The 15,289-nt window shown below is 39.3% G+C and overlaps 1 protein-coding gene across 1 annotated transcript in view; it reads right to left on the bottom strand.

Annotated features, from left to right (window-relative positions):
- The window catches only part of LOC128659185 (signal transducer and activator of transcription 4-like), a 423,738-nt gene that overhangs the window by 73,588 nt on the left and 334,861 nt on the right, over nucleotides 1–15,289 (bottom strand). Inside the window, 1 exon segment of the mRNA XM_053712871.1 lies at nucleotides 2,829–2,881. Coding sequence (XP_053568846.1) covers nucleotides 2,829–2,881 — 53 coding nt within the window.

Here is a 15,289-nt window from a genome sequence, read left to right as displayed (position 1 = left end):
CGTCATCCAAGATGGCGTCCCTCGAATTCCGATTGGCTGATAGGATTCTATCAGCCAATCGGAATTAAGGTAGGAATTTTCTGATTGGCTGATGGAATCAGCCAATCAGAATCTAGTTCAATCCGATTGGCCGATCCAATCAGCCAATCAGATTGAGCTCGCATTCTATTGGCTGATCGGAACAGCCAATAGAATGCGAGCTCAATCTGATTGGCTGATTGGATCGGCCAATCGGATTGAACTAGATTCTGATTGGCTGATTCCATCAGCCAATCAGAAAATTCCTACCTTAATTCCGATTGGCTGATAGAATCCTATCAGCCAATCGGAATTCGAGGGACGCCATCTTGGATGACGTCCCTTAAAGGAACAGTCATTCGTCGTTCAGTCGTCGGTCCGGATGGATGTTCCGCGCTGGAGGTCTTCAGGATCCTGCCGCTTCGCTCCGGATGGAAGAAGATCGAAGATGCCGCTTGGAGAAGATGTTTGCCGGTCCGGATGTCCTCTTCTTGCCGGATAGGAGGAAGACTTTGGAGCACCGGATTATGGATCGCCAACCCCCGCTTGGGTTGGATGAAGATCTTGGAGCCAGGACGGATCGGTGATACCTGGATGGTGAAGACAAGGTAGGAAGATCTTCAGGGGATTAGTGTTAGGTTTATTTAAGGGGGGTTTGGGTTAGATTAGGGGTATGTGGGTGGTGGGTTGTAATGTTGGGGGGGGGGTATTGTATGTTTTTTTTTACAGGCAAAAGAGCTGAACTTCTTGGGGCATGCCCCGCAAAGGGCCCTGTTCAGGGCTGGTAAGGTAAAAGAGCTTGTAACTTTTTTAATTTAGAATAGGGTAGGGAATTTTTTATTTTGGGGGGCTTTATTTTATTAGGGGGCTTAGAGTAGGTGTAATTAGTTTAAAATTGTTGTAATATTTTTCTTATGTTTGTAAATATTTTTTTATTTTCTGTAACTTAGTTCTTTTTTATTTTTTGTACTTTAGCTAGTTTATTTAATTGTATTTATTTGTAGGAATTGTGTTTAATTAATTTATTGATAGTGTAGTGTTAGGTTAATTGTAGGTAATTGTAGGTAGTTTATTTAATTATTTTATTGATAGGGTAGTGTTAGGTTTAATTATATCTTAGGTTAGGATTTATTTTACAGGTAAATTTGTTATTATTTTAACTAGGTAACTATTAAATAGTTCTTAACTATTTAATAGCTATTGTACCTGGTTAAAATAATTACAAAGTTGCCTGTAAAATAAATATTAATCCTAAAATAGCTATAATATAATTATAATTTATTTTGTAGCTATATTAGGATTTATTTTACAGGTAAGTATTTAGCTTTAAATAGGAATCATTTATTTAATAAGAGTTCATTTATTTCGTTAGATGTAAATTATTTTTAATTTAGGGGGGTGTTAGTGTTAGGGTTAGACTTAGCTTTAGGGGTTAATCCATTTATTAGAATAGCGGTAAGCTCCGATCGGAAGATTAGGGGTTAATAATTGCAGGTAGGTGTCGGCGATGTTAGGGAGGGCAGATTAGGGGTTAATACTATTTATGATAGGGTTAGTGAGGCGGGTTAGGGGTTAATAACTTTATTATAGTAGCGCTCAGGTCCGCTCGGCAGATTAGGGGTTAATAAGTGTAGGCTGGTGTCGGCGACGTTGTGGGGGGCAGATTAGGGGTTAATAAATATAATATAGGGGTCGGCGGTGTTAGGGGTAGCAGATTAGGGGTACATAGGGATAACGTAGGTGGCGGCGCTTTGCGGTCGGAAGATTAGGGGTTAATTATTTTAAGTAGCTGGCGGCGATGTTGTGGGGGGCAGGTTAGGGGTTAATAAATATAATATAGGGGTCGGCGGTGTTAGGGGTAGCAGATTAGGGGTACATAAGGATAACGTAGGTGGCGGTCGGCAGATTAGGGGTTAAAAATTTTAATCGAGTGGCGGCGATGTGGGGGGACCTCGGTTTAGGGGTACATAGGTAGTTTATGGGTGTTAGTGTACTTTAGGGTACAGTAGTTAAGAGCTTTATAAACCGGCGTTAGCCAGAAAGCTCTTAACTCCTGCTATTTTCAGGCGGCTGGAATCTTGTCGTTAGAGCTCTAACGCTCACTTCAGAAACGACTCTAAATACCAGCGTTAGAAAGATCCCATTGAAAAGATAGGCTACGCAAATGGCGTAGGGGGATCTGCGGTATGGAAAAGTCGCGGCTGAAAAGTGAGCGTTAGACCCTTTAATCACTGACTCCAAATACCAGCGGGCGCCCAAAACCAGCGTTAGGAGCCTCTAACGCTGGTTTTGACGGCTACCGCCGAACTCCAAATCTAGGCCTAATAGAAGCATTACTATATGCACTAATATAACCCTTTCACAGATGGATTTAAAAAAAAAAATAAGTACACATATACTTTTTTAATGTCAAAGATTACATTTATGGCATTTGATTATTTAAAGTTTACCATCACTTTAAAGAACACTAAAGAAGTGAAGAACATTGGAATGTAAAGTATTTAAATTAAAAACACATTAAAACTTAATAAAAATGATAATGCATGTTTATAGGTATTTGACTGGGAAGGGCTCAAGTGCGTTTTTATTTGTAATACCAGTGCAAATAAGTGCGGTGGTAATATCCATTAAAAGGAATAGTTGCGCTTAGTTGGATACACTAACCCTTTTCTGGTTAACACACTTTACCATGGACTTGTAATATCAGTGTTGCACACTAATGGTAGCACGGTCAAGCTAAATTGGTTAGTGCTCACTATCATTAGCACACCACTTATAATCTGGCCAATCTTGTTAACATTTGTACTTACCTTACAAAATCTGGCCCATGATATCTGAGAGTCACTTTGGTTTCCTTGTTGACCTACAGTTACAAAAAGAAGAAAGTTACAGTAGAGCCAAATTGAACATAATCTTCTTTTCACTATATTCCATTTAGGAACTGCATTTAATTAAGGTAAATGAAAAAAAAAAAAAAAGAGTGGTTATAAATATACTAAGACAGTGATGGATATGTCTTAGATATAATAAATACAATTATAATCCTCTTGGAAACAGCAAAATCCTCAATCGAAAAAAAACCTGTATAGTGAAGGATAATATTTATTAAACATCTACACAATACACTTTAGCTAGTTAACACCCCAGTTTTCTGCAAGTTAAAAAACACTTCAATCATCCACTCCAACTCCACTTGTACTAAGGGGGCTTAATTACAAGTGGCACGCTAACATTAGCGCGCAATTATAAAAGTAAACTAAATTTGACGGGTTAATGCAACGGAACTCCTCGCATAAAGGGTTAGGGCTAAATAAAAAGTTGCACCAAACACAACATAAATACATTAAAATAAAGTCTAACACTATATATACTATCTTATAAAAAAGTATACATATAAATATTAATAGAAAAAAGTTATAAGGGTTCAAAGGTATATGGTATATGAAAAGATGTTTGAGTGCAAACGGCTATAATATATATATATATATACACACACACACACACACACACACACACACTGGAGCCCTTTCCAGTCCAAAATATATTTTTAAATCAATATTAAAGGGACAGTCTAGTATAAATTAAACTTTCATTATTCAGATAGGACTTTTAATTTTAATCAACTTTCCAATTTACTTTTATCATCAAATTTGCTTTTTTTTCTTGGTATTCTTAGTTTAAACTAAACCTAGATACACTCATATGCTAATTTCTAAGCCTTTGAGGGCTGCCTCTTATCACATGCTTTTTAAAACTCTTTTCAACACAGAAACAGAAAGTACACGTGGGCCATATAGATAACACTGTGTTCAAGCACAGAAAGTTATTTAAGATTCAGCACAATACAATGCTAAATTTAGGACAATAGATTATAAACAGTCACAGTCATGTGATCAGGGGGCTGGAAAAAGGTTCCTAGATAAAAGGTAATCACAGAGGTAAAAAGTACATTAAAATAACTGTGTTGGTTATGCAAAACTGGGGAATGGGTAATAAAGGGATTATCTATCTTTTAAAACACTAACAATTCTATGGTAGACTGTCCCTTTAATATTTAATAATGTGTTTTTACTGTTTATTTACTGTAAATATTTTACATTCCGATGTTGTTCACATAGAGGAATATGTTCTTTGCATTTAAAAAACATAAAAAAAAATCAATAAATAAAAAAAATAATTTTATATATATATATATATATATATATATAGATACCTCCAACAAAAGCAGGCACTCACCGGGTTTGAAGTGGCAAAAAACTTTATTCCAACAGAGTGACGTTTCGGGATTTTACCCCCGAACTCAGAATCAAACAACAACAATGAAATGCTCAACAACCTCCCTTAAATACCCTGTTCACCTTCTTTTTTCTTAAACTTTTTTTATTGAGATTTACAAATAATTACAAACAGACACTTTGACCACATACAGTAGCTGAAGAAAAAGAGGGAAAAGAAAAGAGAAGAGCAAAAACATATATATAATATTCAGGTTAATATAGTGCATCATAAACATTACCGTTTAAAAACCAAAAGAGAAGAAAAAAAATATATAATCATCTTGAATCCTATGTGAAAAACGGTGAATGACGTGCTTATAAAAACTAAAAACAAGAAAAAACCCTTTATCCTTGAACACATATGACTGTATATTAAAATATGAATAAACATTTATAATTAAAAAGATTACCTTCTTTCTTAAACTAAAGGTAGTGCAAAACAGTGAATATACACAAATCCGTGGACTGTAAGATACGATCAGGATGAACCAAACCAGTGAGTCAATACTATCTGTGACTTGATTAAAAGAACAAAAAAGAAGAAAAAAATCTCTTACAGCTATCTATTAATGAAAACATTCAAATTTAACTAAAATCATAAAGTGTAATCAAATGGCACTGAGTAAGATCATCATACTTTCTTCGACTCAATTCTTTTCTCGCCTTCATTCCCCACATTATGTGTGCACAACCCAATGTACAATAAGACCAGCCTCCCTCATTTTGTATACGGAACCAGGTAAACAATGTGACCTAACCACCCAAACCATAAAATAAAAAAAACAAAAAACACCCAAACAAAACAAAACAAAAAAAAAAAAAAAAAAGGAAAAGGAAAAAACCCTCCTCTCCTCTCGTCCCCCCACCCCCACCTCTCCCCCAAACACTCACTCCCTGTCTGTTGCCCATTCACCAGGGAAATGACCTGCCAAAATGTTCAACTGTAAATATTCTGAGTTAATAATTTTTTTTTATGTATTAGGGGCAAAGATCTTACAAATATCTCCCATTTCTTAAGAAACACTGCTAGGTGTTTATCTTGTGGGTAGGGTATGTTAGTCTGTTCTATTATGAACTGATCAGTCAAAGCCCTTTTAACTTGTACCATCGTAGGTAGAGCAGATGCTTTCCATGCCTTAAAAATAAGGTTCCGTGCCGTCAATATAATGGTATTTATCAATTTATAATTCTTAATTGTGTGCTGATATTTCACCAAGAAAAAGATCTCAATCGGAGATATTTTATAGTCCATCTTAAGAACAGCCGTCATCCAATATATGATTTTCCCCCAGTATTGACGTGCCTTTGGGCAGCTCCATAAACAGTGGAATAGATCAGCGCCTGTAGTTGAGCATCTAGGGCATAAAGCCTTTGTTTTATACCATTTGGCTAAAACAGCAGGCGTAAGATATCTCTGTAGCCCGACTTTTATCTGTGACTCTCTCCAAGATGTCGGAACCCAGGACTGTTGCGTTACTTTAAAACTCTCTATAATAGTCTGCTCATCTATATAATAAATTTGCCCATTTAACAACCATCTCGTCTACTTGTGCTTTGGATGTTTTCTGATTTACTAGTAAATATAAAGGGGAGATTGCGTAAATTCCTGCTGCGTACATTGCAATCCTAGTCTGCAGCTCACCCAAAGACCAGTCGTTCCCATATTTCGTGAGCATCTCTTGGAGAAAGTGTCTAACTTGCAGGTAGGCATAGAAATCACGTGTCCCTATATCAAACCGAGATACAATTTCTTGGAATAATACTGTATGTCCTCCCGCGTCTCGCAACTGACATAGAGTTTGGAGACCTTTAGATTCCCAAACTGAGAATAACCGGTTCGAGAGGCCAGGACTAAATTCTGGGTTACCCACTATAGGTAGATATTGTGAAACATACGGCGAATTCCCCGTTTCTATACATAAACTTTGCCAAGCGATAATGACATTCGTCAGAGTATTCAAATAGAATACATTAGATGGAATGGAGGTAAGTGAACAGTGCAAGAGAGCTTTCAAATTGAATGGTGCCACAAGCTGTGATTCCCAGGTGAGAGACGTAATTTGCTCCTTCCCAGTTAGCCAATCAAGTGCAAATCTAGCTATTATAACCTGATTATATGTCTGAATGTCGGGGAGTGCCAAACCTGCTGATATCTTAGAATTCATAAGCCTATATGAGGCAATCCGCGGTCTTTTGCCATTCCATAGGAATTTGGAACAGGCCTTATTGTAGATAGTAATATCTTTCTTATGTAGAAACCATGGGATATTTTGCATAATATAGAGGAGCTTTGGGAAGATGACTGCTTTAATCAAAGTCACCCGAGCCGATAATGAAATAGGTAGCCTGGTCCATTCATCCAGCTTACTCTTGCAAGAGTCCATTACTGTCCTGTAGTTTAAACCATACCAATCCTCCGGGTTTCTAGATAATTGTAAGCCCAGGTATGTAATCTGAAGGACCTCCCTATAAGGGTGGTTCACCTGCAGTGCCGGATTTTTATCTATCCACATGAGTTCAGATTTAGATGTATTAATCTTAAACCCTGAGATCTCTCCGAACTCTTGAGTAATACTCTGTAGGATAGGTAATGACACTTCAAGGTTAGATAAAAATAGAAGAAGATCATCCGCATAGAGAAGAAGAATCAGCTTCTCACCCGCTAGTGAGATCCCCTCAAGTTCATGCCGTAATTGAATGGCCAGGGGTTCTATACTAAGATTGAACAAGAAGGGAGATAGTGGGCAGCCCTGTCTAGTCCCTCTGAACAGATTAAAACGCTGAGTAGAGGTGTTATTGATAATTACAGCAGAGGAGGGGTTACTATAAATTAAACGAATATAATTGTTGAAGGGACCCGAGAACCCGAATTCATCTAGCGTGGAAAACAAATGATCCCAACTGACCCTATCGAAGGCCTTTTCCGCATCAACTGTCAAAATAGCCTTATTTATGTTACCATGAGATTCCTTAGTTATATATATGTTCCAAAAAGATTCAATCAGAATTAGCAATTTCCTTATATTCTTTGTCGGCTTACGTCCATGCATGAAACCGGATTGGTTCTCGTGAATTAGGTCGCCCATGTACGGTTTTAATCGAAGGGCTATGATAGATGCGAGCAGCTTATAGTCGGTGTTTAAAACCGAGATAGGCCTGAAAGAACTTGGTAGTTCAGGATCTTTCCCCTTTTTTAGGATCAGCGAGATATTTGCAGACGTAAAGGATGCAGAACAGCTCGTATTCTCGGAAAAATAAAAATTAAACAGCTTGACTAGGATAGGTAACACCTGGGGTTGGAGGATCTTGTAATACTCTATAGGGAGAGCATCTGGACCAGCTGCTTTATTGGGCTTCGCGTTTTTAATTGCCCAAATTATTTCCTCTTCCGTAATAGGGGCATTGATAGCCTCTCTGGCTTCTGTAGATATGCAAGGGACTTTAATCTTTCCCCAGAATGACTCCTTTTTATGTAGTTCGATAGGCTCTTGGGTATATAACTCCTGAAAGAAGTAAAAAAAAACTTTTTCTATGTCAGAATGGTTTGTATGTCTAGAGGTTCCTTGTTTAATAGCGGTAATTGTGTATCTAGGTGAAGATTTAACTAGCCTTGCTAGAAACTTCGCTGATCTACCCGTAAACCCTCCATACCTTGCTTTCATTTTAAGTTCTTCCTGGGCACTGATCTGTTTCAAGAATGAGTCCCGGAGCGTCTTCGCTGTGACATAGGCATCCCAACAGTCTCTCGTTCGTCTAATGAGATACGTTCTATATGTATTCTTAACACGGTTAGCTAATTGTCTGGCCCCTGAACTACTGTTTTTTGACAGGTGAAATGTATAAGACTTGATCTCTCCCCGTAGAACGGCTTTAGAAGCCTCCCAAAACGTCTCGATTTTGTTTATATAATTATGATTATTATTGAGATATTCAACCCACTTCAATCGAAGATGGTTCTGAAATTTAATATTATTGCTCAGATATCTAGGGAAGGAGATATAATTCTTACCAGGCTGCCTACTTGCGGCACTAAGTCCCAATACAATCACCGCGTGGTCAGAAATAGTTATGTCTTCAATTCTGGTGGTCCAGTTCTGAGCTAGCATGGTTTCTGAAACCAGAAAATAGTCGAGACGAGAGAAAGATCGTTGAGCATGCGAAATACACGTGTAAGAGCGAACATCAGGGTTCTGAACTCGCCATAAGTCAACCACCCCCAGGTGGGAACATACTCTCTGAAAAATCCTCAATTTTCTACCTCTACTGTTTCGCATCCTATTGTTGGAGTTATCCAAGACGGGGTCTGCTAATAGGTTAAGATCGCCTGCAATAATTAAGTTTGATCCTATGTAACTATGTAATTTTATGAGTAGGGCAGACCAAAAATTATGGTCAACTTGATTAGGACCATATATGTTACAGATTGTATATCTAATGCCTTTAATTTCCAACTCCAATATTAAAAATCTCCCTTCAGCATCGGGCTCAGCCTTACTTATCCTATATTCTAGCTTACGGTTCAACAATATTGCCACCCCCCTCTTCCTAGAGGTAAATGGAGCCGCCACAACTTCCCCCACCCACTTAGATTTAAGTTTAGGTATTTCACTAGCGTTAAGATGTAATTCTTGTAAAAGAACTATGTCAGGATTGAATTTGCCCAAGTATTTTATTACAGCTTTTCTTTTAATGGGTGAATTAATGCCCCCTATATTCCAGGATAAAAGATTAAGATTATACATCACTGGAGCTAATCATCGTGCTGATCCAGTATATGGCAAGAAGTCAAAGATCTCACTGTGTTTTACCCTAGGGGTGCAACAAAGACCCGTCTCCACTATGCACCATAATAGGGAATCGAGAGGGAGAGGGAAGGTGTAAAAGGGCGAAAGAAGGAGCGAGGAGAGAGAGCGAGAGAGGAGGAGAAAAAAAAAAAAGGAACCACCAAGAAAAACACAACCCTACTCCACACAGACCCTGAAACAAACATAACGACATCATTTCTAAAACTGACGTATTCTTAAATTCAAAAACCCTATTACTCATTTCGGTAACTCTAAGTGATAAAATATTCAGATTCTAAGATCAAGAAGAAAAAGGAAAAAAAACCCTCTTCCCATTGTGATAGAGACCTGGTCATGGGACCCCTGCCTCCCTACAAAAGGTCTCAGCCTCCATAACAGTATTGAGTGTATGTGTACTACCATCTTTCTGCACTATTAACTTTGCTGGGTAAATTAATCTAATATTGTAGTTCTCTTTCTGTAACCTCCCATAAAAGAAGGACATGTCTCTTCTCTTAGTTAATGTTTCTGTAGAGAAATCCTGAAACAATAGTAATTTGTGTGAGCCCAGAGAGAGAGAACCACATTTCCTGTAGTGTTTAAGATATATTAATTTGTCCTGAAAGTTGACAAATTTAAAGATTACAGGCCTGGGCCTCGAGGCCTCACTCTGTTCACGTCTTTGGCCTATCCTATGTACCCTTTCGATCAGAAAGGGAGCAGCAGGAGCCGGGATCTGCAAAGCCTGTGGTAATGTAATAGTGACAAAATTCATTAGGTCTTGGAACTCAGGAGACTCAGGCAAACCAATCACTTTGAGGTTATTGCGCCTCGAACGATCCTCAAGATCTTCAACTTTGGCTTGCAGCGCAATAATAGATTTGCTATGAGAGTCCATTATTGGATCAGCAATATTAAATCTGTCTTCCAAATCTGAGATCCGATTCTCAATTTCATCTAGTCTGGATGAAAACTGCCTAACCTCCAAAGTGAGGTTTGATATCTCATTTCTGATCTCCTGTTTGATCATATCGAATTGAGGTGTCAAAATTTTAGCTACTTCAGCTGCAAATTCAGTCAAATTATTAGGGGAGGGGATGGAGACGCTTTTTTCCAGAGGGGATACAGCGCTCGAATCCAGGTTCCTGCTGCTCCCCTTCTTCTCTCGGGATTTGGGGGGCATATTGGAGGGAGAGCTCCTTTGCTGCATATATTTATCCATGAACAAAACTCAGCTAGTAATTGTCTGCAAAGTGCTATATATTGTCTGGGAAATTTAGCGCGGAAGTGTATAAATCCAAAACACCTAATACTTTAACAGACTGACTCTAAGTAAAACTCATTGTGAAGCCCTTCCTTGAGTGCTAGCATTTCTTTATGAGTTAAGAAATGTATTCTCCAAAATGTGTTACAACATTTTTGTTCAAATGTCCCTTCTGATCCTCAAATCTCTACGTTATACTTTACACTAAAGTGTGAGGGGATTATTCCTAACTTCTAAGTCCTCTTAATTTAGGAAAGCAGCTAAACAGGAGAACAAAATAGAGACATAATATTTTTACCCAAATTAATGTGGAAAAAAAATAGATGGCAGCATAGATAAACAGTTTCAAAATGTGGAGCAACACAATAAACAGTACCTAATGCAGCTTGTGTATGTACATCTGCCCTAGTGTGTAATTCTAGACTTAAATTCATATGCTATAGACCAGTGCCTTAATATTTAGCACAATTGATTTAACAGGGGCACACCTATAAAGGACTTAGTACTATGTGATTACCGCAGTGAGTACAACCAGAAACTTAAGCTATATTGTGAGCCTCAGATATATGTCTCTCAGCCTAAACAAGCTCATTCAGGTTTTAAACAGAAAAGAGAGAATTCCGTATATTCGTTATATTCTAATGTCTAGTAATCAACTATGGCCACTTTTCCAAGCCTATATTAACTCCCCACAGTTTACATTCATAAAGACAGTAGCTTGGAGCAAGGGGGAGTTATCCAACAATGTAGAGTATGCATAGATAATATCAGAACATGTAGATAGAAGAAACTTTGTGCTAAATACATAAATAATAATGTCAAAGCATATAGATAAAGAAAACTTTGTGCTAAAGCAAAATATACAAACATAGCCAGTCCGCACAAAAGAGAGTAATAGCTTTTCTCGTGATGTTAATCAGCTCAAATGATATTTTACAACATAGCCTTTACTGCCTTCTCAGCCAGTTTATACAGTCAGTCTTGGATAGCCAGATCGTTCTGAGACTCCCACCGAAAGGGCCAATGTACTGAGGGCAAAAAGATTTTTTTTTATAGCGCTTAAGCCAGCTGCATAGTTACCATCAATGACTCCCACAAGGAATTACCCCCGGCAGGCATGTATGCATGATTCAGAGTACAGTACCTTACAGCCGTTACCCAAACTCTTGGCATGCCTTGCTTGTCTGCACGCTCTTCGACCGTTGTGGTGTACTGGGATCGAAAACGCCCCAACTGTAGCCAAAACAGAAGATCCTCTCTATGAGAGGGGGACAGCGCGTCCGCGCCAGAGGGAGCTGCCGGCCAATCAAACCAACACTTCCGGCACTCCTCCTTCACAGCTGGGATGCCGGTCGTCAGCGAGGGGGGGCCTAGGCACACAACAACCAGGACTGGAGTGCCGCGTAGCTCCTGATGGCTCACGCTGGAAGGGGCGTTACCACCTCCGCTGCCTGCCCAACGAAGGAGCCCCGGATTCCTTGCAGCAAGCTCCGCGTCGACACCGCTCCACTCTCAACCCGGGAGAGGGACTCCTTCTTCACCCGCACCGGGAACTCCAGGCACCCCAATCAGCCCCGCCAGGGGGGAGAAACACTGCCACCAAGCACATCAAACACTCAACCAGGTGAGTGTCAGGGTCCACCTTCTGTATCCTGTGTACCAGCGTGTAGATGTATTTGTTCAGGGAGCGACTCTTGTACAGGTGAGCCTAGTACCTCCCTATAGACGCCCATCAACTGCCAAGAGTAATGGATAGAGACGCTACCAGTCCTTATTAATGCAAAGCCTTAAGTGAAACAGAGGGCTTATCTTGGAGTAATAGTGGTTAAATGCTTAGGAGCTTTTATAGAAATGGTGTGCACCAGCCACCGTGCACTTTTAGGCTGCCACTTAGACTTCCCATGCTAGGATCGTGATCCGTATTCCCAAGCCTGGATGTGGCCAAGGGAAACCAAAGCATGCGTTGGTGTTTGAATTTAGGCACGGAGCGTCCTCAGCACCTGCAGCTACCTGCAGCTACCTGCATGCCCCGCCTCCAACAGGAAGTCCTGCCGCCCTGTTCACCTTATATGTGTTTCAAATAAGCGTTAATTACCTTGTGTGCAAAACCAGGTGTTAGCAAGAACTTAGCACACATTACTAATTAGCATTGCATGTAGCCTAGCAACCAAACACTTGGAATTCAATATGCACCTAAGCAGTAGAATCTATACAATTAACAACATATACCAATATATGTGTGTTTTAAAATGACCATATGATATCCACTAACGTGACTTATAAAACATCCGTTTACCAAATTATGTGTAGCGGTGATTTACCCAGTGTCTGTGCGAGTGTCACTAATGGATGCTGTGAAAATGTGTGACTTAGCAACTAATCGCATACCAGACACATAGAGGCCTAGTTATCAACGTGTCAACTTACCTGCCTTCGCCGGCCAATACGCCCGCCTAAGCTCGCCTACCATCGCCGCCGCAGACCTGAAAAATTTCGCCTAAGTTATCAATAAATCTGTCAAAAAGATGCGCACCAAGTACGGGGCGATGAGCAGCGGACTGTGAGAGTTATCACTCATCCGATCTCGCTGCTCTTCGGCTTTTTGATAGCTTTATTGCTAGCCTGTCACTAAGCACCCACACTAAACTACACTGTTCTACCCCCTATACCGGAGCCCCCCGCAACTCAATAAAGTTATTAACCCCTAAACCGCCGCTCCTAGACCCCGCCGCAACTCTTATAAATTTATTAACCCCTAAACCGCCACTCCCGGACACCGCCGCCACCTACATTATACCTAGTAACCCCTATCCTGCCCCCCCTATACCGTCGCCACCTATAATAAAGTTATTAACCCCTATCCTGCTGATCCTGGACCTCGCCGCAACTAAATAAATAGTTTAACCCCTAAACCGCCGCTCCCGGACCCCGCCGCAACCTATATTAAACTTATTAAGCCCCTAATCTGCCCCCCTTACACCGTAGCCACCTATAATAAATTTATTAACCCCTATCCTGCCCCCCCTACACCGCCGCCACTGTAATAAAATTATTAACCCCTAAACCTAAGTCTAACCCTAACACCCCCCAACTTAAATATTAATTAAATAAATCTAAATAATATTTCTATTATTAACTAAATTAATCCTATCTAAAACTAAATACTTACCTATAAAATAAACCCTAATATAGCTACAATATAAATAATAATTATATTGTAGCTATCTTAGGATTTATTTTTATTTTACATGTAACTTTCAATTTATTTTAACTAGGTACAATAGCTATTAAATAGTTATTAGCTATTTAATAGCTTACCTAGCTAAAATAAAGAGAAATTTACCTGTAAAATAAATCCTAACCTAAGTTACAATTACACCTAACACTACACTATACTTTAATAAATTATTTCTATTTAAAACTAAATACTTACCTGTAAAATAAACCCTAAGATAGCTACAATGTAATTAATAATTACATTGTAGCTATTTTAGGATTTATATTTATTTTACAGGTAACTTTGTATTTATTTTAGCTAGTTAGAATAGTTATTAAATAGTTATTAACTATTTAATAACTACCTAGCTAAAAGAAATACAAAATTACCTGTAAAATAAATCCTAACCTAAGTTACAATTAAACCTAACACTACACTATCATTACATTAATTAAATAAATTAAATACAAATAACTACAATTAAATACAATTACATAAACTAACTAAAGTACAAAAAATAAAAAAAGCTAAGTTACAAAAAATAAAAAAAATAAGTAACAAACATTTAAAAAATATTACAACAATTTTAACCCCTTAATGACCACAATGTACCCTGTATGTCACTGGTCATTAAGGGTTTTTTCAGGACATGATAGCACAAGTCTAGCAAGAAGACGCTATTAATACCCTCCCTCCAGCAGGCTTTGTGGAATAGAGCAGTCTCAACGCTGGTGGCAAGACCGCGCTATATAACAATCAAGTCCCAAAAAAAGGCCAGTGACATACAGGGTACGTCGCTGGTCCTTAAGGGGTTAAGCTAATTACACCTAATCTAAGCCCCCTAATAAAATAACAAATCCCCCAAAATAAAAAAATGCCCTACCCTATTCTACATTAAAAAAGTTCAAAGCTCTTTTACCTAACCAGCCCTTCAAAGGGCCTTTTGCGGGGCATGCCCCAAAGAAAACTGCTCTTTTGCCTGTAAAAGAAAAATACAACCCCCCCAACATTAAAACCCACCACCAACATACCCCTAATCTAACCCAAACCCCCCTTAAAAAACCTAACACTACCCCTCTGAAGATCATCCTACCTTGAGTTGTCTTCAGCCAGCCGACCCACCGATGGAACCGAAGAAGAGATAGGGAGCGGCAGAAGTGATCCTCCAAGGGGCCCTGAAGAAGTCTTCCATCCGATGAAGTCATCATCCAGGCGGCGCTGAAGAAGTCTTCCATCCGGGCGATGTCATCTTCCAAGCGGCGCTGAAGAAGTTTTCCATCCGGGCGATGTCATCTTCCAAGCGGGGTCTTCAATCTTCTTTCTTCAGGATCCATCTTCATCCCGCCGACGCGGAACATCCTTCTTCCCCAATGGACTAACAACGAATAAAGGCTCCTTTAAGGGACGTCATCCAAGATGGCGTCCCTTCAATTCCGATTGGCTGATAGGATTCTATCAGCCAATCGGAATTAAGGTAGGAAAAATCTGATTGGCTGATTGAATCAGCCAATCAGATTGAGCTCGCATTCTATTGGCTGATCGGAACAGCCAATAGAATGCGAGCTCAATCTGATTGGCTGATTGGATCAGCCAATCGGATTGAACTTCAATCTGATTGGCTGATTCAATGAGCCAATCAGATTTTTCCTACCTTAATTTCGATTGGCTGATAGAATCCTATCAGCCAATCGGAATTGAAGGGACGCCATCTTGGATGACGTCCCTTAAA

Source organism: Bombina bombina, chromosome 1 (genome assembly GCF_027579735.1).
Source record: "Bombina bombina isolate aBomBom1 chromosome 1, aBomBom1.pri, whole genome shotgun sequence".
NCBI classification, from domain to species: domain Eukaryota; kingdom Metazoa; phylum Chordata; class Amphibia; order Anura; family Bombinatoridae; genus Bombina; species Bombina bombina.
This window is presented reverse-complemented; position numbering and strand designations above follow the sequence as displayed.